Source organism: Dermacentor variabilis, chromosome 4 (genome assembly GCF_050947875.1).
Source record: "Dermacentor variabilis isolate Ectoservices chromosome 4, ASM5094787v1, whole genome shotgun sequence".
Lineage (NCBI taxonomy): Eukaryota > Metazoa > Arthropoda > Arachnida > Ixodida > Ixodidae > Dermacentor > Dermacentor variabilis.
The window spans coordinates 176,941,858-176,968,438 of record NC_134571.1 but is presented as its reverse complement, the minus strand read 5'-3'; the positions used below and the strand labels follow the sequence as shown (position 1 = coordinate 176,968,438).

The window sequence follows — 26,581 nt, the reverse complement described above, 5'->3', positions numbered from 1 at the left end:
ATGGAAACAGTATAGCCGCTTGCACCCTAATCACATGCCAGAAAAATAACGCGCTGACCACGCTTCGATGCTCGGGCTTGAGCAGGTAGTTATTTGTTTTCATCAGTTTGAAATTTAGCGCAAAAATCTTTCTGTCTAGGCGCTTGACCACGGCATTTAAGTTAAACTTGTCATTACGTACTTTCTCAAGTATCTTACACCAACATATTCTCGGATTGATTTCGCCCAATGATTTGCTGTTCGTAGTACACACACCGAGACGTGGAAGAGCTCACAATGCACGAGAAGGTAAGTGGAAAGGAATGACTCGACAAATGTTCATCTGCTAGTCAGGCGTTCTAGCTTATGTCTATCTTTTAGATTTGAGCCTTGTTAAATCTTCAACGAGCATTAGCTCGAATCATTTTCCTTGGCCTTCAATTTAATTTTGTTCTTGTTCTTCTCGCAGATGAAGATTGTCATCTTCTGGGCACCCTTGATCATAGGTCTTGCATTCGCAAAGGTAAGCTGTAGCGATGATTTTCCGCTTTGACCTAAAATAATGGCTCGTTTATTATCAGGCATTTCAATATATATATATATATATATATATATATATATATATATATATATATATATATAGACAGCAATTTAACATACGGCCCAAAGGCGCGACAAAAACAACTAACGGGGATCCGGGTAAAGCACTGTTTCCGATCCATCCATGAATTTAGTTCTTTTGCCTGTGTAGCGTCCATGTGGCGCTCGACATCTTTTTTTTCCTACCGCCTCGTCTGCTGCGAGTTCCCCTGTTTACTAAAATAAATTCTTACGATTTGCGTGCCCAAAACCACCGTCTGACACTGAGGAACGCCATAGTGTTCGAGTTAATTTACATCACCTGCGGTTCTCTTGACGAGCTCGCACTGCGAGTTAAGAAAGCGTGCTTGCATTTCGTCGCCATCGTGCTGCGGCCGCCCCGGCCGGGATTGAACCTCAGACCTCCAGCTCAGCTGCGCTACGCCGTAGCCTCTGGGCTACCACGGCAGCTTTTTGTTGCATAATGCATACAAAGCGCCCTGTATATATGCTACTCAGGAGGCCCGTCCTACAATCCCCTCAGAAACATCCCTTGTGCTATAGTATGCGTTTTTCAATGCATGCGAGCGTGATTATCTGCCTTAAACCCGCCAGCATCCGTGCAGACTAAAAAAAGAAAAACCCTGCTCCGTGTCCGTGACGCAGTTGTCGCTTTAAAATAAAGGAAGTGCTGCGTCCTGCCGCAATAGTATCTGTTAGACGATTCGGAATCGTGAGGTTTAGTGCCCCGAAATTGGTAACCAGTTGTGAGCGACGCCGTAGCCTGGGGTTTTGTTATAAACTTTGAACCTCTCGTGGTTGTTTAAATTGTACCCAATGCACAGTACACGAGAAGTTGCACTGATTGTGCGCTCACAATCACTGAAAATGCTAGTATGAAAAAAAAATTGAAATAAATTTTCTAAACGTAAGTTGTTGTGGCTCCTGACTTGCTGAGTAAAGTATGCACTCTTAAAGTAGCGTGAACCATCCAATAAAAGAGTAGTTTGCGAAAGATTGGCAAGCTTCCTGAAAATTAACTAGCCTCCAGCGTGAGAATGAATGTTCTGTACAAGTTGCTGATTCAAAAGCTCTCGTAGTTAAGGTCAACCTACAATTTAGATTTATCGAGCTTCTGTAGATAAGAGCTCGTAAGCTGGGAGGCTTATCGTTCTCAAATATCAATGCGCTTTTTCTATAATGCACTATAAAATGCACTTACTATAATATTGAATAACGTTTGTGACGTTTCACTTGGTGCGCCTTTTTTTGCAATTTTTTTAATCGCCGATCGCAAATAGCACAATTCTTGTCCATGACCTGTATCATTAAAAGAAGCGGACATCACTAGTCCGAGAAATCGTAACACATGCTCATTTATTCACACAATTGGGCTAATTAGCTTAATTATTCACTTTACGGCACATATTGCAATTTACAAATTGTAGCCGCTGAATTTCCAAGACGTATCTGCCTAAAATTAATTTCCAGTAAGACACCAGTTTCGAGATATTATTTCCGAAAGTGTTGCAGGAAATCCATGGGCGTTCCAGTATAGTTTTGTGCTGCAATGCATAACAGAGCATTATGTTAAAAAAGTAAGTGGAATAAAGGTGAATGTTTATGAACAGTTTCGCGGTGCATATCTCCAAACTGGTGCCATTGTGGAAATTCATTCCAAGTGGATACGCCTTGCAAACACGCTGTCTACAATTCGTTAATTGCAATATGTGCGTAAAATAAATAAGAAGTTACTTGGTGAATGTTTGCTAATAAGTTCGAAATGCGTTTCGATTTCGGTGAGGAGATAACATTTCGGGCAGAAGAAAGAATAATGTGACGCCATATCCATTCAAAAGAGAAGTGACGTCGTTTTTGTTGTCAAAGGCGCGAAACATGTTCTGGTTAACTGTCATTAGACCTTCATATTCAATTTCCCCGCTACTCGGCATGACTGGCTTGCCAAGCTTTGAGCGCGGAAAGCGATGCAGTAAATGATCAGCCGTACAAGTGTGGAAATCGCACCCCTGCGCAGAACATGCTTTCTTTCGTGGCCGACGAAAGCTTTGGGTGTAGAGTGCTGGTCCCATCGTCGGACGTCAAGCCCATCGGCCAGCGCGGTCACACGAATACGGCTAAAGCAAACAATTATGTAGTGATCGTAACTATTTTTGACGTCAAAGGTTAAAAAAACGATGATGCTACCCACCGCTCCAAGTTCACATAAGCGTCGACAAGCAACGGAACACAATTCGTGAGGGGGGCGTATCGTAACCTGTGAACTTTACGAATGCGCCTTTCTGTACGCTTCAAGAGCTACATTGCATTGGAAGTGATAGCGATGTCATGGTGTTCACCGAAATAGTCATTTATTGATAATGATAAAGTAAGGTAGAGTTGTCTTTTCTCTTTCTGTCGCGCGTATATAAAATTTATTACGAATTTTATTCGCCTTGAATGAATTTAACGGCGTCTCATTTTAATTAAAAACGCAGTTTTTTTCGCAATCCTGCTACCGTCCTGAAATAGTCCCGCTTCAATCGCTGCTCCCATAACCACCCTAGCTGATCTCGGTGACAATTAGTCCTGAACCGCGTTTCGCATGAAGCTTCTAGAACTATCTGCATCGACCTCGTATGCTGTCGGTGAAATAGCTGATTATATTGTATTTGACGTTCACGCAGAGGGTTGTCGCAGGCAATTCAAGTTGTGTACACTTGACAAAACTCATTGAAAAATTAAGAATTCGTAATTTCTTTCAGAAGCTACGTGCTTTTCATGATTATGCAGGTGCGGGAGATGCCATCAATATAAACGTTTAGTGGACAGAATGAATTGGCGCCTCAAGGGAATATACGAAAGAACGACTAGCTGTCAAAGAAAAAAAGGGATTACCGGAGATGCCAGTGGTTATCATCACGCCTAACGACAGCGAAAAATTAAGTACAGCCCCAACTGCGAGTTACAAATCTTACTTTTTATTGGGTTAACCTGCACCTAGAAAGACAGGCAATACTCAAGTAAGAAGGACCGTGGCGAGTCCAGTTGCTCATCTTGAAATCTACTTTCGCGGATGGAGCGTGTCCACAGTTTATTGACAAGCTCCATGTTTGTGAACATGAAACATGTGACATCGCGGGGGGCACGCGCATAGGCAATATAAAAAAAGTGTTTTATGTTCATTTCTCGTCAAGCCACTTCAATTCATGGCCACAATGAAATATGATCACCTCGTAAAAGCACCGAACTTCAAGAGGTCCCATCCAAGGAGGTTTAAACATCCACTACCATTGGAGATATGATGTCTTTTGTAACTCCGGACAGGAGTCGACATAAAGTCCGGTGTCGACGTTGCCGTCTCCGTGAGCGAAAATTCTGGTATACATTTATGTAGATGTATATGCCACCTTGCTATATGACATGCCTTATGCGGGGGTCATATTGCAACACTATTCTGTCACTAAAGTTGCTCATACGATGTCTTACATTCTTGACAACGTTCTTGGAATTTTGAGGATGCAAGCCCACAAACAAATGTCATGAAAAGAAACAGCCCACAAACAAATGTCATGAAAAGAAATACCGTCAGTACATGCCTTTTATGCTAAATCTTCTCAGACTTAAATATTAAAAGTGCGAAACAATAACAGAAACCTCAAAATTATGTAATTTTTTTTACGCGACTGGTGCACAACTTCCGGGATTAGCCCACACAAGGGGCCTCCGTGCAAGCTCGCCTCCGTGCATAGTGTTCGCCGCCAGCGCTTCCCGGTAAACACAGCGGTTACATAAGCTGAAGTTGCCGGTAAGCATTAGCAGTACTCGGGGATCTTCGAATGCTCTCTCATTCTACTCTTATAGGCGATGCTTAAGCGTCCTCCAATTCTTTAATGCTTAAGCATTCTTTGCTGATTACCCCAGCCCTGTAACGCTACAATATGTAATAAATTGTGTGAGCACAAAAAATGGGTAAATTGCAAGGTTAGGATATTTAATTGTTAAATAGTGTAAATCTAGATGATTAGTTGCTTTAAGCGTCAAGGAACAATTTAAACGAATAAATAAACGAATAAAAAGATTGGATGACGCTTAAGCTTCGCCTTTAAGAGGAAGCTTTAGCTCGCGCCCAACTGCGACACGGCCTATTTAAATACATGTAAACGGAAAAATGCTTTTCTGAGATAACCGCTGGACCGCAAGCGGAATTCTGATTTAGAGACTGAACTCTATTGAATGAATTTTCAAAAATTCGAAAGTTCGAAAACAAAAACGGAAGCACGAAGTTTACAAATTAATAGCTGCATCAAGAAGAGATATCGCGGTTCTGTAAACGGCATCTGTTAGATCATTCAATGTGGACCAATTCAGTATGACCATTCATATATTACGTGAATTTGTTACGTTGGATACAAGGCTTTTGCAAAAGTTGCATTTACACATTACTAATTTTCTTTAGATTCATGTGTCACATATCAATTTTGTCCAATTTAGATGTACTATGATATGGAATTCACAGAATTATGATATCATTTTTTTATTGCTGAGTTACAGAGTTGTAAATTTGATAGTCTCTTCTTCTGAAAATTTGCGACTTTCGGCAATTTGTTGTAAAAAATTTACAACATAAATAAAAAATTCGAAACGAAAAGTCACTAGACATTGAGTTTTTCTTTCAAATGCAGCAAACCTCGTCAAGTTTGGTGCAGTGTTTGCCGAGAAAAACGAATTCTCCTTTTACATGTATTTATATAGAAGCATCCGAGCTAGAGTTTCCTCTTAAGGGTGGAACGCGGTAGCACTAAAAAACCCTCGACTGCTTGAGAAGCTTCGCGGAGACCGCAGCTTTCTTGCGGATGCGCGAAGCCGAGCGCCATCTGGATGGCTTTGTTGCAAGGAACCGAGCGGGCCGCACAGCTTTATGAATGGCATAAACGCTTGAAAAGTGGTTTGTGTTTGAGTTATCGCATGAGATAATTACGTTTTCTGGAATATTCAAATCACAAGCCGATGCTATTGCGTCTGTAGGTTAAGTTTACGTCGTATTTTACAATTTGTCTCACGCAGTTTGAGGAATTCAATTACTTCAGTAAGGCCTCTGCGCCACCCGAAAGGCCTGCATGATTGTGGTTCGGAATGATTTTTCGCGTAACGACGTCTTACGCCGACATCGTATTTTTTGCGACGCTGGGCACTTAATGCTATCGCGTTAAGAGAGAATACGTATAACATACACAGGGCTCATTAGCAAATGCATGGGGAAGCTCACAGTAGAGGTAGGCGAACAGAAATTTCAGGGCAGGTCACCTTGAAATTGGCCCAACTTGAAATTTGAACGTAGGCCAACTGAAATTAGGGAGTGAGCCAACTTAATTTGGCGATGGGCGAACTTAAACTTCGAAATGGTTCAAAGTAATGACTTGGGGTGGGCCAAGTTATATTTGGGATTGGACCAAATTGAAATTTAGGGGTAGGCAAACCTAAATTTGAGGTGCGCAAACTTGAAATTTTGGTGTGAGCGAACTTAAAAATTTGGACGTGGACGAATTGAAATTTGGGAGTAGGCCAATTTAATTTGATGCTGGGCCAAGTGAAGTTCGGAGGTGGGCCAACTTGAAACTTGGACTTGGTCTAACAAATTTGGGCGTGGGCCAGTTTGAACTTTGGGCGCGGGCCAACCTAAATTTGAGGATGGGCCAACTTCAAATTTCTGGTCTGGCCAACCTAAATATAGGGGTGTGGGACACAGATGACCTGCATTAAAGAAACACAAACAGACGAACGTCGCTGCTCGAAGCTTTATTTTTGGTTTCTACGTCGTGTTTGTGAGGAAGCTAACAATAAATTTCAACAATATAAAAACTAGTTTGGTATATTAAAGAAACCAGTAAAACTGGTTTTGCATGTTTTTGTGACTTGTATAGCGTTTAGTAAATAACGCAGTGCATTTTTCTCAATTGATGCCACATGTGGCGCCTTTTGAAATTGCCTGTCGTCCCGATGGAAAATTGTTCGTACTTACCTAGTGGCAGGACTCCCGTGATCAGACGTTACTCTGCCCAACCGCTACGATATTCTTCAAGCGCCAAGGCAGACTCCTAGATACTGCCACGGGACTGGTCCAGGAAGTCGCACAACCGACGCCGTCCGCCCGGGCACCAGAGCGTTTCGCCGTGAGAACCAGGGCTCTGCCCTGCCATTTGATTTCCGTATCCGCACCTCCACCCAAGGAGCACTGTTTCGTCCTCAGTGCACAGGAGGGCACAACCGTCGATGATATATTTCATGCGCTAGAAGCAGTGACTGGTCCTTCCGGTGTAAAGTCCCTCAGCATATGGGAGGTGTAAAGTTTGGAGTCGCTGCCGCAAATGACAGTGCTGTTTCAAAGCACAAGAAACGGAGCGATATTTTGTTTAACGGCGTGTCGGTGCCTCTAGTAAATATCACTTCGAAATCGTTGACATTTCAGTATTCCGAGTGCCACTGTGGGACGGCGACGCAGCCCGGGCAGCAGCACTCGCGGCCTAAGGCAATGTACAGCAAGCCCATGAACCAGTCTTTAAGGGTGGCCCGGGAGTCGGCGCTAGCATCCGAGTGCCTCGAAGCGAGATGAAACTTATCCCGAACTTTGTGTGTGCTCAAGGTTACACCGTGTTGTGTGGCTATCGAGGCGTCCAGAAGGTGTACTCGAGGTGTCGCCTCTCAGGCCATATAGGAAAGGATTGCGCCACCTACGATGCGCGCGTTGCAATGTATTTTGCCACACTACGGAGGGGTGCAGAGAGCCGCGTCGCGAATGCTGAGGAAACCCCACAACAGCCGATTGTATACGATCAAGGTCATCTGCGGCAGCTGCAGGTGTGCAGGGTGAACCACCCGCACTGCTTTCATATGAAGTCCAAGCACCAGCGGTAGAGACAGACACCGAAACCGTAACCTCGGATGCTGGCTCTGAAGCAGATTCACAAGATGAGACAGGAAGTATGGTTCCCCTTCACGAGGGGGAGTTCTTTACTCTCCCCACCCACAACGAAACTTGTGTCTCTTCCGAAAACTCCGAGGACCACAGCTCGTCAACACCCGCAACAGTATTGCTTCCGAGAAAGCAGGGGGCTCCATAGATAACTCTGATGCTCCATGGACCTCGGTTGGCAGCGGCACACGACCGACGGGACGACAAAGGTGCCCTATTTTCAGTCCACACAAGCCCGCACAACTGACTCCAACGAGCTCCCGAGCGAGCGATTTCACAACCCACTCCCTCCTGAAGAACTTACAGAACTCTCTCTGCACAGGCCCACTCATAGGTGCGATCACCGGACAAAGTGCTATGGACACTCATCGTCAAGTAAAGCGCTTTCACCACACGTCCACGGACTCTGAAGGTTCTTCAGATAGTAGTAAGCCTCATAAACTTCCTGGTGCTCTAGCGCGGTCAGAGCACTACAACTCATAGCCACAATGGCTTCCCGATTCCATGTCCTACTTTTCCTTGTTTCTAGAATAACTGTGGGTTCTCTCCTCACAGTGGCGATGGTACACTTTCTTTCTCTGAAAGTTTGAGGGTTTAGAGACTTGGACAAGCAAAGGGAGATTATAAACTTTGGTAGAGGATGCAGCTCAGATATTGTTTTTCTACAAGAAAGTAAATCCAGTTCCCCGTATGATGTTCAAACCTTTTGTTCACAATTTGTTGTTGAGGCATTTTTCTCATTAACAGATTCCTTTATGTGTGGAGTCGGAATTCTGTATTTTACATCAGGATTTCGTTGGGGCGCCCCTTATTTTGGTTTTGATAGACGCACGCTAGCTGTAGACGTAAAAATTCATGGCCGGTGTGTAAGAGCGCTTGAAATTTATGCTCCAGTTCAGCGTTCCTTCACGACTGAGTCTCTTGATTACCTTGATTTGTTTTATGTTTGACAATTATCCCAATTTATTTAGTTGGGGATTTCAACTGTCTCGAAGATTCTTACAGAGATGTAACTGGGCGTAGACAGGGCAGGCCCTACAGCGTAGCACGCGCACTGAAACAGCTAATTTGGAATGTCAGGCTTAGAGACGCATAGGTGGGCACTCATAGAGATGAGCTTATTGCTGCCTGGCAACGAGGCTCAGCATAGGCCGAATAGATCGATTGTATTTCCCCAAGGTGCTAGCCACCCATGTCATCATTTGTTGTGCGTTGAAGTTCCCTCCAGATGTACCGCGCATCTCTGATCACTTTCCAGTGTCAGTAAGGTTGCTGTTTCACCAGCGTCCCCGTTCAGTAACCAATGAAAAATGGACACAACACTAGTACATGATCCAGCGTGCGTAGCTGCCTTGCTTGTTTGACTTGAAAACGCGTGCACCTGCTCACGCGCACCGTGCGGCTAATTGGGACGCTTCGAAGGACAGCTGCCGTGCGGAGGTAATTAAAGCAGGGCGAGAAAGAAAGTTATGTTTAACGACAGAAATAAACGACAGGCTCCGAAAAGAGCGTATCGTGCCGCGAGGTGAACCACGTACGTTCAGTGTGCAACATTATCTAAATAGGCTGATGGCACGCGATGATCTTCTGCTACGACTTAGCTCCCGTAATTCCATGACGTTGTACGTAAATCGTAGGCCTGTAGCAGATACTATGGTTCTCCGTAGCGTCCTCAATGGTTCTTTAGATGAACGGGCATCAATTTCATTCGTTGAGTTGTGCAGCGGAACATAGTCTGACCGAGCAGAGGACATAACGGCCGTCTTTAAAACGCATTTCGCAACTTTCTCACAGCAGAGGGCACAAATACAGAGCACCTGAGCATAGCTGTACGCGAGTTTTGCTCAGGCGATTCCCGTATACCCGAAAAGCACCATGAGAGCATTTGTACACTGTTGAGCCTTGAAGAGCTTCGCCTTGTACTTCAGGGAATGAACGCCTCAGCTGCGGCTGGCCCTGACGGGCTACCGCTCATCTTTTACAAGACTTTCTTTGCTGAGATACATGCTCGATTCTTGTCGATGCTCAACGGGCTTCTTGCTGACGGGATCCCACCAGAAACGGTTCCAGAAAGTCGAGTCTTATTCCCCTTAATGAGCGGCAGTGAACCGTCCAACCAAACAACATGGAGACCCATTTCCTTCCTAAACTGCGATTGTAAAATACTAGGCGCTATCGCAGCACACCACATCAGAACCGCTTTTATTTCAGAAATGATCAATAACGTTAAAACACGCTGTGTTCCTGGTCTTACGATTTTTTCTTCACTTGCTTCGACTCGTGATCTCTTCCCGTTTGCTGCGCAAACGCAGGTTTCTTGCGTCTTTGTTTCGTTAGGCCAAGAAAGAGGATTTGATAGGGTTGAGTGACGATATTTTTTACAGTATTAGAATGCTTCGGCTCTCCTGCACGCTTGGTTGAACTTCTTCGTCTGCATTAAACAAACCTAAAAATATATTATGGGCTTTTACGTGTCAAAAGCACGATCTGATTTTCAGGCACACCGTACTGGGGGACTCCGGAACTTTAGACAACCTGAGGTTCTTTAACGGGTACCTAAATCTAACCACATAGGTGTTTTTGCATTTCGGCCCTATCTAAATGCGGTCGCCGTAGCCGGGATTCGATCCCGCGACCTCTTGCATAGCCGCCCCACAGCATAGCTACTGAACAACCATGGCAGGTGCTAGAACCCTGCCTCGTAATTCATGGCCACTGAACCGACCCCATCGCCATGAGCCGTCGTATACGCCAGGGTTGTCCATTCTCCGCACTTTTCGTACTCTGCATATAGCCTTTGCTGCAACAGATCCAAAGTGCAAATCGATACGAGGATTTACTCTCCACGGCCAGGGTGAGGTAAAAATAGCAGCATATGCTGATGTTTCTCTCTTTATTCGAAATATTGATAGCTACGGAGCATTTCTGCGGCTGTTTTGCACTTACAGTTGCATGTCTGTTGCGCGCCTAAATTCAGCGAAAAGTCACGCATTGCGATGTGGAGCATTTGATGAATTTAAAGATGGCGTTCACTGGGTCGATGGAGCAAGAGTCCTAGGTGTGACCTTCCTTGCATCCGGCGAAGTAGCCCGTATCTCCTGGAAAGAAATTAAGCACAAGGCAGATAAGCGTAGTGAAGTCGTCAGAACTTTTCATTTGCCCTGTTCTGAACGCTCATACCTCATGAAGAGGAGCATTGTAGCGTCCCTGTTCTACTTGGCTAAAATCGCATGCATGTCTCGTCCAGTTCTGCAGCGGTTAGCCACTGCGTGTGGCTCGTTCTTTTGGGATGGACACGCAGAAAGTGTCGCAAAAGCCCTTATCCACGTGCCTACAAATATGGGTGATTTTAGCATTCCAGACCTTCAAGTGATGTGTCGTGTGTTGGCGATAAGAACCACGTGGGAACTCATCTCGGATATAACCCACCGCGGCAGAGAACTCACAACGTACCTAATGGGGACTTTGTGCCGTTACTTTGGACTGGCAGTTAAGACGGGAACGGCAGCAGAGCGGTAACTTGCGTTTTACACATACCTGTCGAGATCGTTGCACCTTTTGCAAGACATTTTGCCAGACTGTGAGTTGAATGAAATGTGCCCCAGTGAAGTCTATGAGTGCATTGCCTTTAACACCTTGAGTGATGATCAGCGTAGGAAATGCCGCACAAGAAGGCGCAGGCCCTTGGTTATCGCCCCCCTTCCTGCCGATGTCCGCGACTTCCCCTGGTTAAGAGAACGGCAAGCGCTGCCAACGGCTTACCGCCTTGCTGCGTGGGGTGTGGCGCCCTCCGGCTCATGTCCGCAATACGGTCGGACGGAAACCTAGCATCAGGTCCTCCGTGAATGTTATATGGCGCGCCCCTTGTGCCGACTAGTAACGCTCATGTTTCATGTTCGCATTCAATGGCAGAGTCGCCACAGGACATCTTTGTTGAACTGATAATAGGCATTGGTGCCTTTGTGTTGTGGAAGCGGAGGGGACTGGCTTGATTGTGGGGACGTGAGCAGAATGACATGTTTCTTCTGCTGGATCGCTTAAGAACAATGATAATAATAGCTTCGAACGAGGAACTCATTGTACTTTGGTAAGAAGCATTCCTACTGCGCTGGTCAACGCGATTGATTCGTCTTAGTCACACTAAAGTGATCATGCCTATCCTTCCCTAATAAAAAGGTGGGAAAGTGTGCCTATGTCTGATACATCCGATGTCAGGGACCACGTTTAGAACTTTTGTATGTGCACCATGTGCACCTAGTCTTCATTGTGCATCCATTCGCATGAACAGCAGGTGCCTATGTTTTCATGAGTGTGCCATAGTAGCAGATGAATACGAGTGTTTCTGTTTTGGAAAACAAACACTCTCCAAAAGACGGTCGGGGTCCCGTGCTGAGGCTTATCATCGCACTGCGGTTGGCTAAAGAACGCCAGCACCCCAAACGGGAGCAGGTGCGCGATGTAATTTTTGGTAGTGTGGCTGGGCGTGCGCGCCTAAATATAGCGACAAAATGGTTTACATGGCAACACTGGTGACAATACCATGGCTACGAGCTCCGGCAGAAACTAAAACGATGCATCACAACATGTTATGTTATTGTAGGCAGAACACATGAACATGTTTATAACACTTAAATTCACAATATTGTATTATCGCTACAATCTACTGCCATACATTCCCTGGATATGCATTTCTTCTTTGTTTTTCTTTAGCAACATCCTCCTCCTAATGTAATAAAATGTAATTTTATTACATTGTATTACTTCTTTGGTGACGTCATGGCGTGTTCAAGCTGCACTCCGCCTCGCAGTGTTGTTTCTGATTGACGTTTCTCATCGCTGTTCATTTAGGACGAAATTGATACCCTCCTAATGACTAAGAATTTTTCCCGAGCCTAAGTTTAGAACGAGAACTGCATGCAAAATCTGTCACATGTATGCGCAGGGCGTGCAACGCAAGCGCACAAATTTAGCGAGGCTACTTGTTTCTCAAGGGTGTTTGCCATTTTCTGTGCATGCGCACTTGCATACGTGAGACGTTTACGTACGCAGACAAGATGTGAGTTATATTGTCCTTAGCACATTGATTTGTAACGCTTAACCACTTCAAGCAGCCTTCGACTCAGTGCTCTTTCCGCACTCCTTCGAGCTGTACACAGCGCTGCTCTTCGACTGTAGAAGACGCTACACTTTCCCGTAATTACCATGAAATGTCAGCGAAGTGCACTAACCACTGTAGTCGATCGGCAGCGCTACCAATTGCGTTCTTATGTTGAGTGGAGTGGAGGAACCTTCTATAATATGCGAGTAATATACTCATAAATATACATTCCCGTCAGCAGTGACGCTTTGTAAAACAATTGAATAATTCATCTCCTTCATGCTCGCCCGCAGGTGTATTACACGAGCCTGCTGTACCAGTTCTACAGAATCTACGAAATGACCAGCGGCAAGGCTTACGACGGAGAGGGCCTCGCGGAAATGGCGTGCAGCGGACGAGCGTCCAGGGCGCGAACACCCGCTGTGTCGACAGCCACCGAAGGCAGAACACCCGCCGGCCTCTCGCCGCTGCATCCGCACGGCGTAGCACTGCCAACCGCAGTCGCCGAAACCCCACTCACGGCAGTCCAAACGCCCAGCGGCCCTTCGCAGTCCTCCGTTACCCCGCAAGACGGCGGGACGGCCGTGGCCTCCGCGATGACGAGCTCCTCGGCGACGCCTCAGCCGCAGACGGCAGATTGTTCCGCAGCGGTGACTCCTCGGTCGATCGTCCAAACACCGACGAAACCACGTGTGGCAGCCGAACGAGATCTAGCCGTTACGGTCGACTACAAAGCAAAGTCCCGACTACCAGCCGCCGGTCGTTCGAAAAAGCAGCCCTGCATTGCGGACGATCGCAATGCCGGCGGAAAAGCGACGGCGACAAAGAGCCCCGCCGAACGCACGCGACCATTATAGCCAACGCACTAAAACCTGCCCAGGCAGCGCTGCCGCTGCAGCGTCCACGGCAACCAGCGAGAGGCCGCAGACGGCACCGAAGGCGTTCGCAGACGTCACAGACGCCTAGACGACGCAGAAGCTTCATCTAGGCGCTATTAACTGATTGCGGTGCTATTATTGCCTTCTCTACATCATTGAAAAGAAATAATAATGTTGGCTTTGGTGTCACTTGGTGTCCAAGCAACTGCAAATATCTTAATTTCCAATAAGTGTGCTACGTCAGTTTCGCATAATTTAGACCGACGCAATTACTTCTGCTAATAACAAAAATTCTGCGCCATAGCCAATTTGTGATAGCAGTGTATCGCCGCTGCTCGTAGTTGCATTCCGATTACTCTGATGATTTGTGATGGATGAAGGTCAATCAAGAAATGTTGTTCTGCTCATAAGGCGTGTGAAGACAGTTTCCAACGCAGTTAATATTAGGCAGTGTACACCAACATAGCAACAAGACCGAGCACAGATGTTACATGGCTGGAGGCGTATATGTGGAAAGCCTGCAAAGCAACACCTGTCCAATCATTATGACAGTACGCGTAGTTTTTTGGGGAAAATATAGACTGGACACTATCTACCTTAGAAGCGGTTTTTCGCGTAATCGGTCGCACACTTTTGTGGCATAATTGCGGAGGAAGTTATGTCGTGGCTTTACGCCGCAGAATGTGGCCTGCTTTAAGACTGCCCGCTTCAGGACGAATGAGTAGCCGTTTCTCACGCGTTTGTCTCCTTCACGAGGAAGTGAATAGTGTTCTCGAATTTGGCTCCGCTTTATATCGCCTATATATGCAAGCGATAAATAGTGTTTTATGAAATTGTTTGTAGGAGAAGTGTATCTTTCTAGGGTTCTTCGAGTCAGTTACCTCTTGCAACAAATTTGAAAGTTAATTTCGAGCGTTTTCTTAAAACAAATTCTGGCATTGGACGTGCCATAACTATGATTTTATTAAAGCATGTAAGCCATCATAGCCGATTCTTTTCAAATACAATAGGGAGCAACACGTGTGGAGGGATTTTGGCCGTGCTAAAGTTGTGTCAGACAAGGGAGGTATAAGCTTTAATCGCTATCGCAATAATGAATATTTTATCGGTTGGTTTTTACATCACTGTTCTTTCGTGTTTTTTATCATTTTAGTGTTAAGGACCGCAGCACGCGCGTAGAGCTGGAAACATTATTAAAAGTACGCAGGAATAACATTTTTTCGCTGTATTACTCTGAAGCTAAATCAATAAAGTAAGAGAAGTTTGCACACAAAAATTACACTTTTAAACGGACACACACCAAAAGCTTCAGAACTAAGAAGCGATTATTCCAAGTCGTTGATACAGACGTTCACGAAAGGTGAATTACGGTCAGGGGTAGGCGTTGCTCTTGGCACAAATGATGGAAGCCAAGCTGAGCTTTGGCTGCGGGAATAATTTTTCTTCAAAGCATTCGTTTTTTGTTACCTCTCTCCATAATGGGCTGTCTTTAGGGTCGAAACGATCTTTTGCGGCGCATCTGATACCTGCTGATACCAGACACTCAAAGCAGCTCTTTTCGATGCCTGAATCGATGGTGACATGCAGTATGGTGCCACTGCTCTTGGAACACGTCGAGCTATGCTCCTTGCTTCATGAAACACTAAATAACTACAGTTATGACATTGTCGAACAAAAGTGTTGTATTAGAGAATTTTGTTAACCACGATGCATAATATTCCTGTACATTATTTGCTGTGCAGTAAACTATTTTGCACCTCTGGTTGATGAAAAAATGCAGTTTTGCAATATTATTCACATTCGAAATATATTTGCTTCGCACTTAGCTTTCATTATTTGAATTCGCTTTAAATTGAAAAACTGATATTTCCACACCCACAGTTTTTACTTGAACTTCAAATACCAGCATAAGTTATTTGAGGACATAACTTCAGGAATAGCAACAGTATGCAACCAAAGAGTCAATACAGTTCAATTTTTTTACATTCTTTCACAATTGTTTCCTAATGTGCATTCATTAAAACCATTGTCAGCCTCAATAATTGACTAAACTAAGCTTCGCTAATAGCTGCATGCTTGGATCGAATGGTGAATGTTCCGGCCACTCTAGGGTAGCAGTGTAGGAAAAAAAAAGTGCTTACAGAGCAGCTTAATGACGCGAAACAGCACATTCAAAGCCTTAAAGCTCCCAAACAGGCACCACCCCAAGAGACAAACGTAAAAGCAAGCTCAGCCAAACGCAAACCCCCTCCGCTCCCAGAGACGGAAGAAGAGAGTCACGCACCGCAAGACACCCTAGGCGAAATTCTGCGCCTCACGCGAGAGAATCTAGAAAGTATTCGTACCCTAGCAAACTCTGTAGAGGTGGTCGAAAACAAAGTCGCCATAAAAATTAAAAACAAAGCTTGTCAGCCACAACAGATGGACACGACGACGCACCCTTCACCACCAATAAATCCCTCGCAAAACCATCATGGCTAACACGACACGGGATACTTCAGTAATTTGGCAACAGCAACTCGCTGCAACAGTACCTCAAAATTCAACCCAAAAAGCCGCACGTAATACTATTACAAGAAACTCTATGCGAAACCCTCACGCTCGCAGGGTACAGCCCCGTCTCCCAAAGAGGAGGGGACGCCAGGAGAGGCATCGCCACGCTCGTTAATAGAAAATTCGCGTACATCGTTCATGACGCCCTACCGAAAAGCAGTCGCATCGAGGCGATCCTAATCGAGCTTGTACCTAACTGACTCTTAAAACAAAGCATTCTGTACTAAATGTTTACAGCTCCCCCGCGCACTACAAACAATACTTCCACGCGATCCTTACTAAAGTCACATCATTGGCACGAAACTTACCGCTCATTATCGCAGGTGACTTCAACGCTCCCCACCCGTCGTGGGGCTACCCCACAATCAAGCCTAGCGGCAACAACCTCTCGCGCGCAATAGACGACCTGCCCCTCACCCTGGTGACGGACCACAGGTTCCCCACCAGATTGGGTACGTCGACGCGACGCGATACTACGCCGGACCTCACGTTACTCCGAAATGTAGCAAACTACACATGGACAAACATGCAAGATAATTTTGGGCAGCGATCACTTCGTCATTCGCACAGAAACACCAAACACGACCGCCCCACCCCGATCTTTCACCCTCACAGACTGGGAAACCTTCCGTAAGTTACGGAAGGAAGACACGAAGACGTACGACTCCTTTGCAGAACTCTTCTCTGCGATAAAGGGCGACGTAACTAGAGCCACGAAAACCATACAAACGGAACTGGAGGTCCCAAGGATTGACCCTCACCTCGCACACTTACTCCAGGCCAAGCCCTCGATACTTGCGCGATGGAGAAAGCAACGTCTAAACAGACGCCTGCGCAAACGCATCGCGATCCTCAACCAAGACATCGACCAATACTATACGGAGCTCACAAGACTCCAGTGGCACGAACTCTGTTCGGCGGTCGACGGCCGCATGCGGACCGGAGGTAAGTGGAACCTCCTGACACGCATGTTAGACGGCAGCCAAACGAAGGATAATCAAAGCCGCGCGCTAGACCGACATCTATACACACATAAAGAGAACGGGGGAACGGAAGAGTCCTTCCAGGAAGAAATTGCCAAACGATACCTTCCGCTAGGCGACGCTCACCCCAACGATTACCCGAGCATAAAGTGCGAATCCACTCCCGAACTAGACGCTGCCTTCACGGAAACAGAAGACCGAGAGGCGCTACACAACTTAAACAGCAGGTCGGCCTCAGGACCCGACGGGGTAACCAACCGAATGTTACGTAACTTAGACGACCAATCCATTACATTACTCACGAAATACATCAACCACGTGTGGGAAACAGGAGAGGTACCAACGCAATGGCGCAATGCCACGGTGGTCCTCATTCCCAAACCCGGCAAACCCCTTAACCTGGACCACTTTACGACCCATCTCTCTTACTTCATGCGTGGGTAAAGTAGCGGAGCACGTCATTCACAACCGCGTGTCACGCTACATTGAGGAACACGAACTCCTCCGGTACAACATGGTAAGGTTTCGACCCCACCTATCCACTCAAGATGTCATGCTACTCCTAAAGAGACAGATCTTCGACGTTAAAACAAGAGACGTTCGAGGCATCCTCGCCCTCGATCTCACGAAAGCATTCGATACCTTCTCGCACCGCTTCGTACTGGAGTCTGTTGCAGGCCTCGGCCTCGGCCAGAGATTTCAGGAGTACGTACGCTCCTTCCTAAAAGACAGAGAAGCCCGACTGCGAGTGTTAGAACTTAAATCGGGCCCTTACACGCTGGGCTCCGTCGCAACACCTCAAGGCTCAGTCATCTCTCCATTACTATTTAACATAGTGATGAAGGGACTCGCAAACAAACTACGAGACATTCCGAACGTAAAATGCGCTTTATACGCAGATGACATCACCATTTGGAGCCCGGGAGGCTCCATGGCAGACATGGAGCAAGCATTACAGTCTGCCCTAGATGCCACGGAAGACTACCTACTAGACACGGGAATGATACTATCCTCCAAGAAATCGGAACTCGTAAGTCTTGCCAAGGAGTCCGCTACCTAACACCTCTAGGCGAACTTCCGATCGCACTACACACAAGAGACGGACAACAGATTCCGCGAGTCGAGCACATACGCATTCTCGGGCTCCTAATCGAAGCCACCGGATGCCACGGACTCACGATTAAAAATTTAACCGCCAAAACCGAAAACATGATCAGACTCATCCACAGAGTCTCGGGGCGCAGGAAGGGTCTCTGCGAAGATAACGTTTTGCGCGTATACCACGCATTCCTTATGAGCCACATTAATTACGTCGCCTCTGCCCACAACTGGACGAAAATAGAAAAGACGAAACTAAACACACTCATTCGCAAGAGCATCAAACAGGTCTTGGGCATTCCACAAAGAGCAAGTACAGCAAAGGTTGACCAGCTTGGCATGCACAACAACATCGATGAAGTGATCGAGGCTCAGACTATGGCGCAAATACTACGCCTATCCTCGTCCAAAGCCGGTAGACTAATCAGAAACGAAGCTAATATCTGCCCATATCCTTATCTCGAGCACGCGATTACCCTGCCGAGCGAAATTAGAGACCAACTACAAAGTCTCACCATTTCCCAGAAACGTCCACCCACAGCACAACGTGAGCAGGCGCCGGGCCCGCGCCCGCGCGATTCTCGACCGCACCGACGCGGATCGTGAAGCCACCGCATTTGTGGACGCGGCCCAGTATGGCAACACATCCACTTTCGCGATAGCAGTCGTGGACGGTAACGGAACCTTACGATCCTCCGCATCGGTTAAAACGACCACCAGCGCTAAAGCAGAACAGATAGCCGTAGCCATTGCCATGCCGCAATTCGGGCCTACGAAAGCGGCAACGTATGTAAAGAAGTAGCGCTCATACTACTAGCAAGCTCAAAGGAGAGCAAACGACGCCTCTCCTGGTTCCCCGCTTACATGGGGAAAGACATTCACCCGCGAAAACCAAACCTCAATGAAACGGCCCATGACCGTGCGCGAGAACTTGCCCGCCGCGACGGTCCCACGGCCTCCGAGGGGCTGGACATCCAGTTTAATGACCCGCTACTCACTTATCACGAAATCACCTCACACCGTCGAAAAGCCAGAGCGAAATACCCGCTCCCGCACTCCAGACTCTAACGCGCGCAGGCGGCCGCGTTTCGTATGCTACAAACGGACTCGTATCCGGTCACGAGGCGTACTGAGTCACTATAACTCAGACATTCCGGCAAATTGCCCAGACTGCCAAGAACTCTATTGCTCCCTCTCGCACATGCTTTGGGAATGTACCGCGTTACCAAAGCGCCCTCTCTCCAGTGAGCCCGAATAGGAAAAAGCCCTCAAAAGCCCGGACCTCAAACTTGAGCTCAAGGCCGTCCAGAGGGCCCAAGAACTGGCGGAGCATCACCACGTTCCCGTCCCGACTTGGGCGTCGCCTACGGTTTCGGCCCGAGGAGCCCCCGCATGGGATCTCTTAACGGCTTAAAACTCCTCAGGACCTCACTGTACTTCTTGACTTGACTATTTAGAAAGGCCACTCGGTGACCTTATGCGCAGAAAGCCCGGCTGGACTTCGCCACCTGAAGCTGCTGCACAATGGCTATCATTGAATTTTTGGTGTTCTGGATGGCATCCACTTGCTTGATAAGCCCGACCTCAATGACGTCCGACAACTGGCAGCACTTATTTCTTTTTATCACAGATGAAAATTGCATACGAGCTTTTATTTCGCCAAAAACACAGACATTTGCCACATTCAAGGAAGTGGCATTCTCCAAGTCCGTGTGGTCAGAATGTCTGGCATGCACTTTCCCCTCCTGCGTCAGAGTGGATTTACTATTCCAGATTAATGTGCTACAGAGATGAGAGAGAGGTTGGTGAAGAACTTATGTGCCAAGACAGATAGAATGATAATATTAATGTCTATTGCAATTCAAAGCAATCTATTTGGCACCTTTCATCACCAGAAAAATGCTAATGGCTTCCTTTTCTTTCATCTCAAAGTATGGGCGGTAACACCACATTAAATGGTCCCTAAGATGGCTTTTCTCAAGCCTGAGCAAATCTCTTACGGAAAACTTGTAGACTGTCTTGATAATTAGTGTCAGATTACTTTTCAATGTGTTTATCATCACTGTGGTAATCGTAATTTCAATTCATGTGCAGAACTCACACAGTGTGCACTCCTTGCAGACATCTGTAACTAGCGGCAGTTCGCCAGCATACTTGAAGGGAGAAACAAGTGCGCAAACACATCAACCACATCGCAGCATGTGCATGCATCAGATGGACATTGCTGAACCTAATTCTTTGTCGGCAGGAAATGCATGACTGCGGTCGCTATTTCGATTGCAAATATTCGTCCGATGGGTACAGCGAAGTGAGAAATTGAAATGTTATTTTCATGCTGCAAGGAGGTGAGCAATAAAAGCAACGGTAATCAACCCCTTTGCCTCCAAGTGATCTTCCTTCTTCGTCTTCTCCCTACCAGAGCCAATGGTTCACGTCACACTCGCATGACGAGCCTTGTTCTTTCTTTCTTTTTTCCTTCTCTTCATTTTTTGTTGTGGGGCACACATCACGGGATGGTGTTTAACATTGGTTGATTTACGAAAATCACGTGCCATGTTTGGTGATGTTGCAGGCAGCACGCTTAACATAGAGTCATTTTTGCATGTGACCTTGACTCTGGCTGAAGCAAGGCTCCGTTGAGACCATGGCGTCTTTGGTAAAAATTTTTGCTGTTTTCCCGCTGTGTATCATTCTGATAATTGTTAGTGTGTGATCTATGCACTGCACTTGTCGGTTTGCAAGGTCCAATCTTGGTGAGCCGCCTTTTAAAATAACAAAGTGCGACTGAACTTCCCGAAGGCATTTGTCTCCTATGTTCAAGTGAAGCAGCCCACATCCGCACCTTATTCACAGATATAAATTATTTTTTTTGCTGCTGCTCCGTATTAAAAATGGGAATCCAGGACTGTGGAAGTAGCGTGGGCTTGGTGTTCTCGAGCTTGACCATTGGTTGTCGGATTGCACCGCTGGCACGAATGGTAACAAACTGTGCACCAAGGTGCTCATGATCGTGCCGCTGTCTGCATTTTGCTGCAGCTCATGAGTTCTGAGGGGGCAAGGCAGGAGATACGGCAACAACCTAACAAGTAACAATGAGCGTTTACTTCACATTGTTACGGAGTGGTCAGCTCTGCAAGTTTGCTGATGGCGAGCGACATACATTCTAATTTGCTCAAAAACTGAAGGCTGAAGTCCATTGGCGAGGACGTCCTTTATAGTGTTTAGAATACCGTCGCTCAAGAGAAGAAGCGAGAAAACGCTCTCCGCGCTGGCGGCCACCGCTCGATACATGGAAGTGTTCAACGGATTTTCTGACCGCCACTGGCTCAGCAGAAGGAAAGGCACTGATGCGCACACACGCGCACACCCGCCGCCGGCGTCTTCCCTGCCGAGGAGGAAGAGAAAGAGCGATGCACGCACGAAGCTTAACCGTCCCATTCGCTGAAGGGAGACAGCACTGTGGAGACTACGCAGACATCAGGGTGTCGTTCAAGCCGTGGGTAAGAAGGCGAAAATTTCTGTACAAAGGGTAAGGCCTTTTCGCTATTGGGGCCTCCTAGGCGTTTTCCAACGGTTGCGGGTGGCTCGTAGTATTTAAAACGTCAAGCCTTTCGCTGTTGCTTTGGCGGAGCGACACAAATTGTTGACCACACAGGCCAGTCATAACATCAGTTAGGCTAGTTCTTGTGCACGCTCAAGGACACTGAGCTTGAACGACGCCGTGAACGCTGTTTGTCTTTTCAGTGCTATTAGAATTGTTCTTGCATTTTGTGAGCATACAAAGTCGATTATAAATCCCTTGTAAATTGTGCAGCATGGCCTTAGGTATCCAACCACTGAAACGCAGCCACATAATCAGAGTGAGCAGCATTCACTTGCATATGATGAGTTGCCAGAAGAAATTGAAAATATTGGGCTGCGACTATCACTACTGCGTTATGAAGCAACCAGAAATTACAGTACCACGCTGCACAATTTCTCTCCTGGTGCGCTTATACTTCTCAGGTCCCCTTTACACTGTGTGGGGCTCCCAGAGAAGCTTTTCGCAGAACAGGGGACCGTACTGTGTGCTCAAACAGGTGGCACCCGTCACAACAACATTGCCCCAGTCAGTCTCACCTTGTCATCTCTTGTCCTGTCCAGTGACGTCCTTGACATTTTAAGGCTGAAGGTTTAGCACTATGCTTCCGATGACTCTCTTTAGAGCTCTGGGACAATGCTTCCGCTGCTGGGGGTAACGCTAAAGAACATCAACTCCACTGACCCCGACCAGGTACGCCATGTTTGCAGGGACAAAGATAAAACCTTGTGCAGGCTGTCCGACATGCATATACGTCTTTTCCTGCGCCTCTTTCTATGCAACAATGCTTTCACTGGTGAACAGGAAGGCAGCCTTTCTTTCTTTTTTCCTTATCTTTTCTCAGTTTCACAAGAACATAATGTAAAATAAAGAAAACAGCACCGACAATGTTACTTACAGGCACATCGATTATTGTGGATAGCTGTGTTAAATGCATGACCTGCTCGCATACACGAGCGTAAACATGCATGCAAGCAACATACCTGGTACTCCGTAGACACAGCAGAGATGTATATGTGTGGTTCATGTCAGTCACACTTATGCCTGTCTGGTGCGCTGCTGCTTCAGACCTATAATCTGGTGCTGTCCCTCCTGAGGCTTTGGAAAGAGTGCGAACCAGCCCTGCCATTTTCCTGAATTATTGGAAACGAATATGTGCGAGCAGAGGATGCCCAGGTGAGCAAATGAAATGAACGGCCAGGTGCAACAACTGACATTATTCAGGTGGCGCAGGCGGTTTGGCGGCCCATAAAATGGCTTAATAAGGAGGTTTATTTGAGCGTGAACATGGTGAGGAGGCTGCTTCTGCCTTCCAGTAGTGTCAAGACTGCTGCATGTCTGGAAGTTAAATTGCTCATCATTCTACCATCATCATCATAATCATCAGCCTGGCTACGCCCACTGTAGGGCAAAGGCCTCTCCCATACTTCTCCAACTACCCCGGTCATGTGCTAATTGTGGCCATGTTGTCGCTGCGAACTTCGTATCTCATCCGCCCACCTAACTTTCTGCTGCCCCCTGCTACGCTTCCCTTGTCTTGGAATCCAGTTCGTAACCCTCAATGGACCATTGGTTATCCTCCCTCCCCATTACATGCCCTGCCCATGCCCATTACATCTTTCTTGATTTCAACTAAGGTGTCATTAACTCGCGTTTGTTCCGTCTCCCAATCTGCTATTTTCTTATCCCTTAACGTTACATCCATCATTCTTCTTTTCATAGCTCGTTGCGTCGTCCTCAATTTAAGTAGAACTCTTTTCGCAAGCCTCCAGGTTTCTGCCCTGTAGGTGAGTACTGGTAAGACACAGCTGTTATACATTTTTCTTTTGAAGGATAATGGCAACCTGCTGTTCATGATCTGAGAATGCCTGCCAAACGCAGCCCCGCCCATTCTTATTCTTCTGGTTATTTAAGTCTGATGAGCCAGAGCCGCGGTCACTACCTTCCCTAAGTATATGTATTCCCTTACCACTTCAAGTGCCTCGCTACCTATCGTAAACTTCTGTTCTCTTCCGAGACTGTTAAACATTACTTATGTTTTCGTCAGATTAATTTTTAGACCCACCCTTTTGCTTTGTCTCTCCAGGTCAGTGAGCATGAATTGCAATTTGTCCCCTGAGGTACTAAGCACGGCGATATCATGAGCGAATCGCAATTTACTAAGGTATTCTCCATTAGCTCTTATCCGCAATTCTTCCCAATCCAGGTCTCGGAATACCTCCTGTAAGCACGCTGTGAATAGCATTGGACAGAGCGTATCTCCCTGCCTGAGGCCTTTCTTTATTGGGATTTTGTTGCTTTCTTTTTGGAGGACTACGGTCGGTGTGGAGCCGCTATAGATATCCTTCAGTATTTTTACATATGGCTCGTCTACACCCTGATTCCGTAATGCCTCCGTGACTGCTGAGGTTTCGACTGAATCAAACGCTTCCTCGTAATCAATGAAAGCTATATATAACGGTTGGTTATATTCCGCACATTTCTCTATCACCTGATTGACAGTGTGAATATGGTCTATTGTTCAGTAGCTGAAAGTATTCCGACTATTTAGTGGAGGGATGCGCAAGCCACTCAAGCCTACATTAGCAAAATCTGTGTGATATTGATTACAGCGAACACACTCCCTCTATGCTCATGTAACCGAATGTAAACATACTGAAACCTCAGGTGCACCTGACGGGTGCAGCGCTGCGTTGCCTGCCAACAGACCATAGGACAGGAAAGGTGAATCCCTGCGCAGGCATAGTGAACTTGTCCCTAGTGGGCACGCTTTGTTGGGAAACTGGCATAATAGATGTATTTCAAGGGCATTATGTGACTGCAAAGCACGTGTCGCGTTTTTGTCACCATAGCCCAAGCTTGGTGAGAATCAAGTGATTTGATAAATGTACAACAGAGGCAGCGATGGTGGGACAGTTCATAGAAACTGCACGGCATGCTCGTCTGCCTCTACAATGTAAAATAAAAATTGACTTTGATCCACGAGCCAGATCCTTCTTACTGGGCAACATTCATGCACCAGCTTTGTCAGTTTTTTTCGTGCTCCCACTACTTGTGCTGAGGTCGCGAGAAAAGCCAGGAAAGAGTATCGAATTCGAGAATCACGGGCCTCTTACATTGCAGATGTCCTTAAACTGTGCAAACGCATGAACACCACCACATGTCTCAAAATGATCGACTGCGACATATTATAAAGACAGAAACGCCGTTACCTTTTACGTCCTTCGTACGCAGAACCCTAGCACCTCCACCACTTTTAGGGAACCACTTTATTCTCGCCGAGCTAGAGCAACGGTGAGGGAGAAGTGGCACACACTATGTACGGATGAGGAAGATGAAGGAAACCCACATTGCGCTCACAATATCGCCAACGTGGTAGTTTCCCAAAATCAGTGGTCACACCAGTGCATTTAAAGTGCATGCACAGGGATTCTGATATGTCTTCCCTGTCCAAGGGACTTGTGGCAAGCACCACAGCGCAGCGTTGATCAGGTGCATTCCAATTAAATTCTTAAATATTGAGAAAATGCCGATTCAACACAAAGCAATCACCTGACATCGTTGCCAACAAACCTGTTGAACTGGCATGAAGTTTCAGAGATTTGCGGCCACACATAGGTAAACCTATGGGAAAGGTTCTGACTGGTGTTGTAGAAGTCGTGGGGCGCTTTTTTCGTTGCGACGATAGATCGGATTTTTTTTAAAGTACTGCTCCACGAGGCCACATGTAACCGGCAAACGCATGCCTCAGGAGAGCACCTTAGATTATAATCATGGAGACGGCGCAGGATCTCCAGGGCGCCCATGGGGCAGCGGGGGAATCAAAACTGGAAGCAGGGCGGTCCGTAGGTTAGGCTATGTTGCCCCAACCCACGGACTTCCCTGCCTCCAGCTTTGTCCGCGAAAGGGGACAGCTGATCTTAAAATGCGTCAGAAAATTCGTAAAGTACGACTTAGACACAGCCTACAGACATCATAGATATACTACTAGCACGCGCAGGCCTCGGCGAGCCCCAAGCCATGGACCAGTCTGGGTTCTGGCTCTGGTGTCTGCGTTACCGATTTGATGTCCTGGAGATGCCGCCAAAAATATGAAATACCGACACGTTGTTAATAGTACAAAGACGATTTAAGAAATCTAATTACGCCCAGCCGCTAATTTGTGACGCTACGTTCAGCGCCTGCGCGCCACATGACTTCTATCACGCCTGTGAGAACTTCGCCAATCAATGTTTGTTCTTGGCAATACTTGGAACTTGTGGATTGCGTGTACTGTTCATGCCTAACTTTGTATTGCACTTCGGCTTAGTGAAGCACTACGCTTGCGTGTAGCGTACGTGGACATCTTACCTGATAGTCGGTGAACGGGGTCTTGTACAAATATCCGCTGAAGAAGAAAAGACTACACCTTCACATTTATTAGAACACCATGGCAAGCTTAAAAAAGAACAGACGTACAATGAACCTCCACACGTTAAAATAGCAAGATAATCAAAGAAAAGGCGAAAACTATTGAAAACATTGCAAGCGCAAATCCGCCATTGCTGCTGATATTGATGTTAGGCTGTCCCCTTGCGATCGCGCCGGCAAGCGCGTGGAAGCGCAATTGGGGGGCAATGTAGCCAAAATAAATAAATAAATAAATAAATGAAGAAAACTGTGCATCAACTACAAATACACACACGCATAGGAAAATTGTTGGGATTCTCTATAGCGATGTTTCCAACGCCTTGACCGATGTTTCATGCAACTCGTTGCATTAATTAAAATATCTGTAGTGCATTGTTTTCATAACGCACAAAAATATTCTGCGCTAAAGCTTACCCACACAAACACGCGGTGCAAATTCGTAGAATGCTACCA

General features: G+C 46.5%; 1 protein-coding gene across 1 annotated transcript; it reads left to right on the top strand.

Annotated features, from left to right (window-relative positions):
- Positions 1-276: 276 nt before the first annotated feature.
- On the top strand, positions 277-13,639 carry LOC142578436 (uncharacterized). The gene is made up of 3 exons (XM_075687821.1): positions 277-288; positions 449-502; positions 12,920-13,639. Exons 1-3 carry the CDS (start codon positions 277-279, stop codon positions 13,481-13,483), a joined length of 630 nt encoding a protein of 209 aa, XP_075543936.1. The 3' UTR covers positions 13,484-13,639.
- The last annotated feature ends 12,942 nt before the right edge of the window (positions 13,640-26,581 follow it).

Excerpts from the sequence above, each read along its gene's own strand:
- LOC142578436 (XM_075687821.1), top strand. Across the intron at positions 503-12,919 it reads TAGGTCTTGCATTCGCAAAG|GTGTATTACACGAGCCTGCT; the intron begins GTAAGCTGTAGC and ends GCTCGCCCGCAG.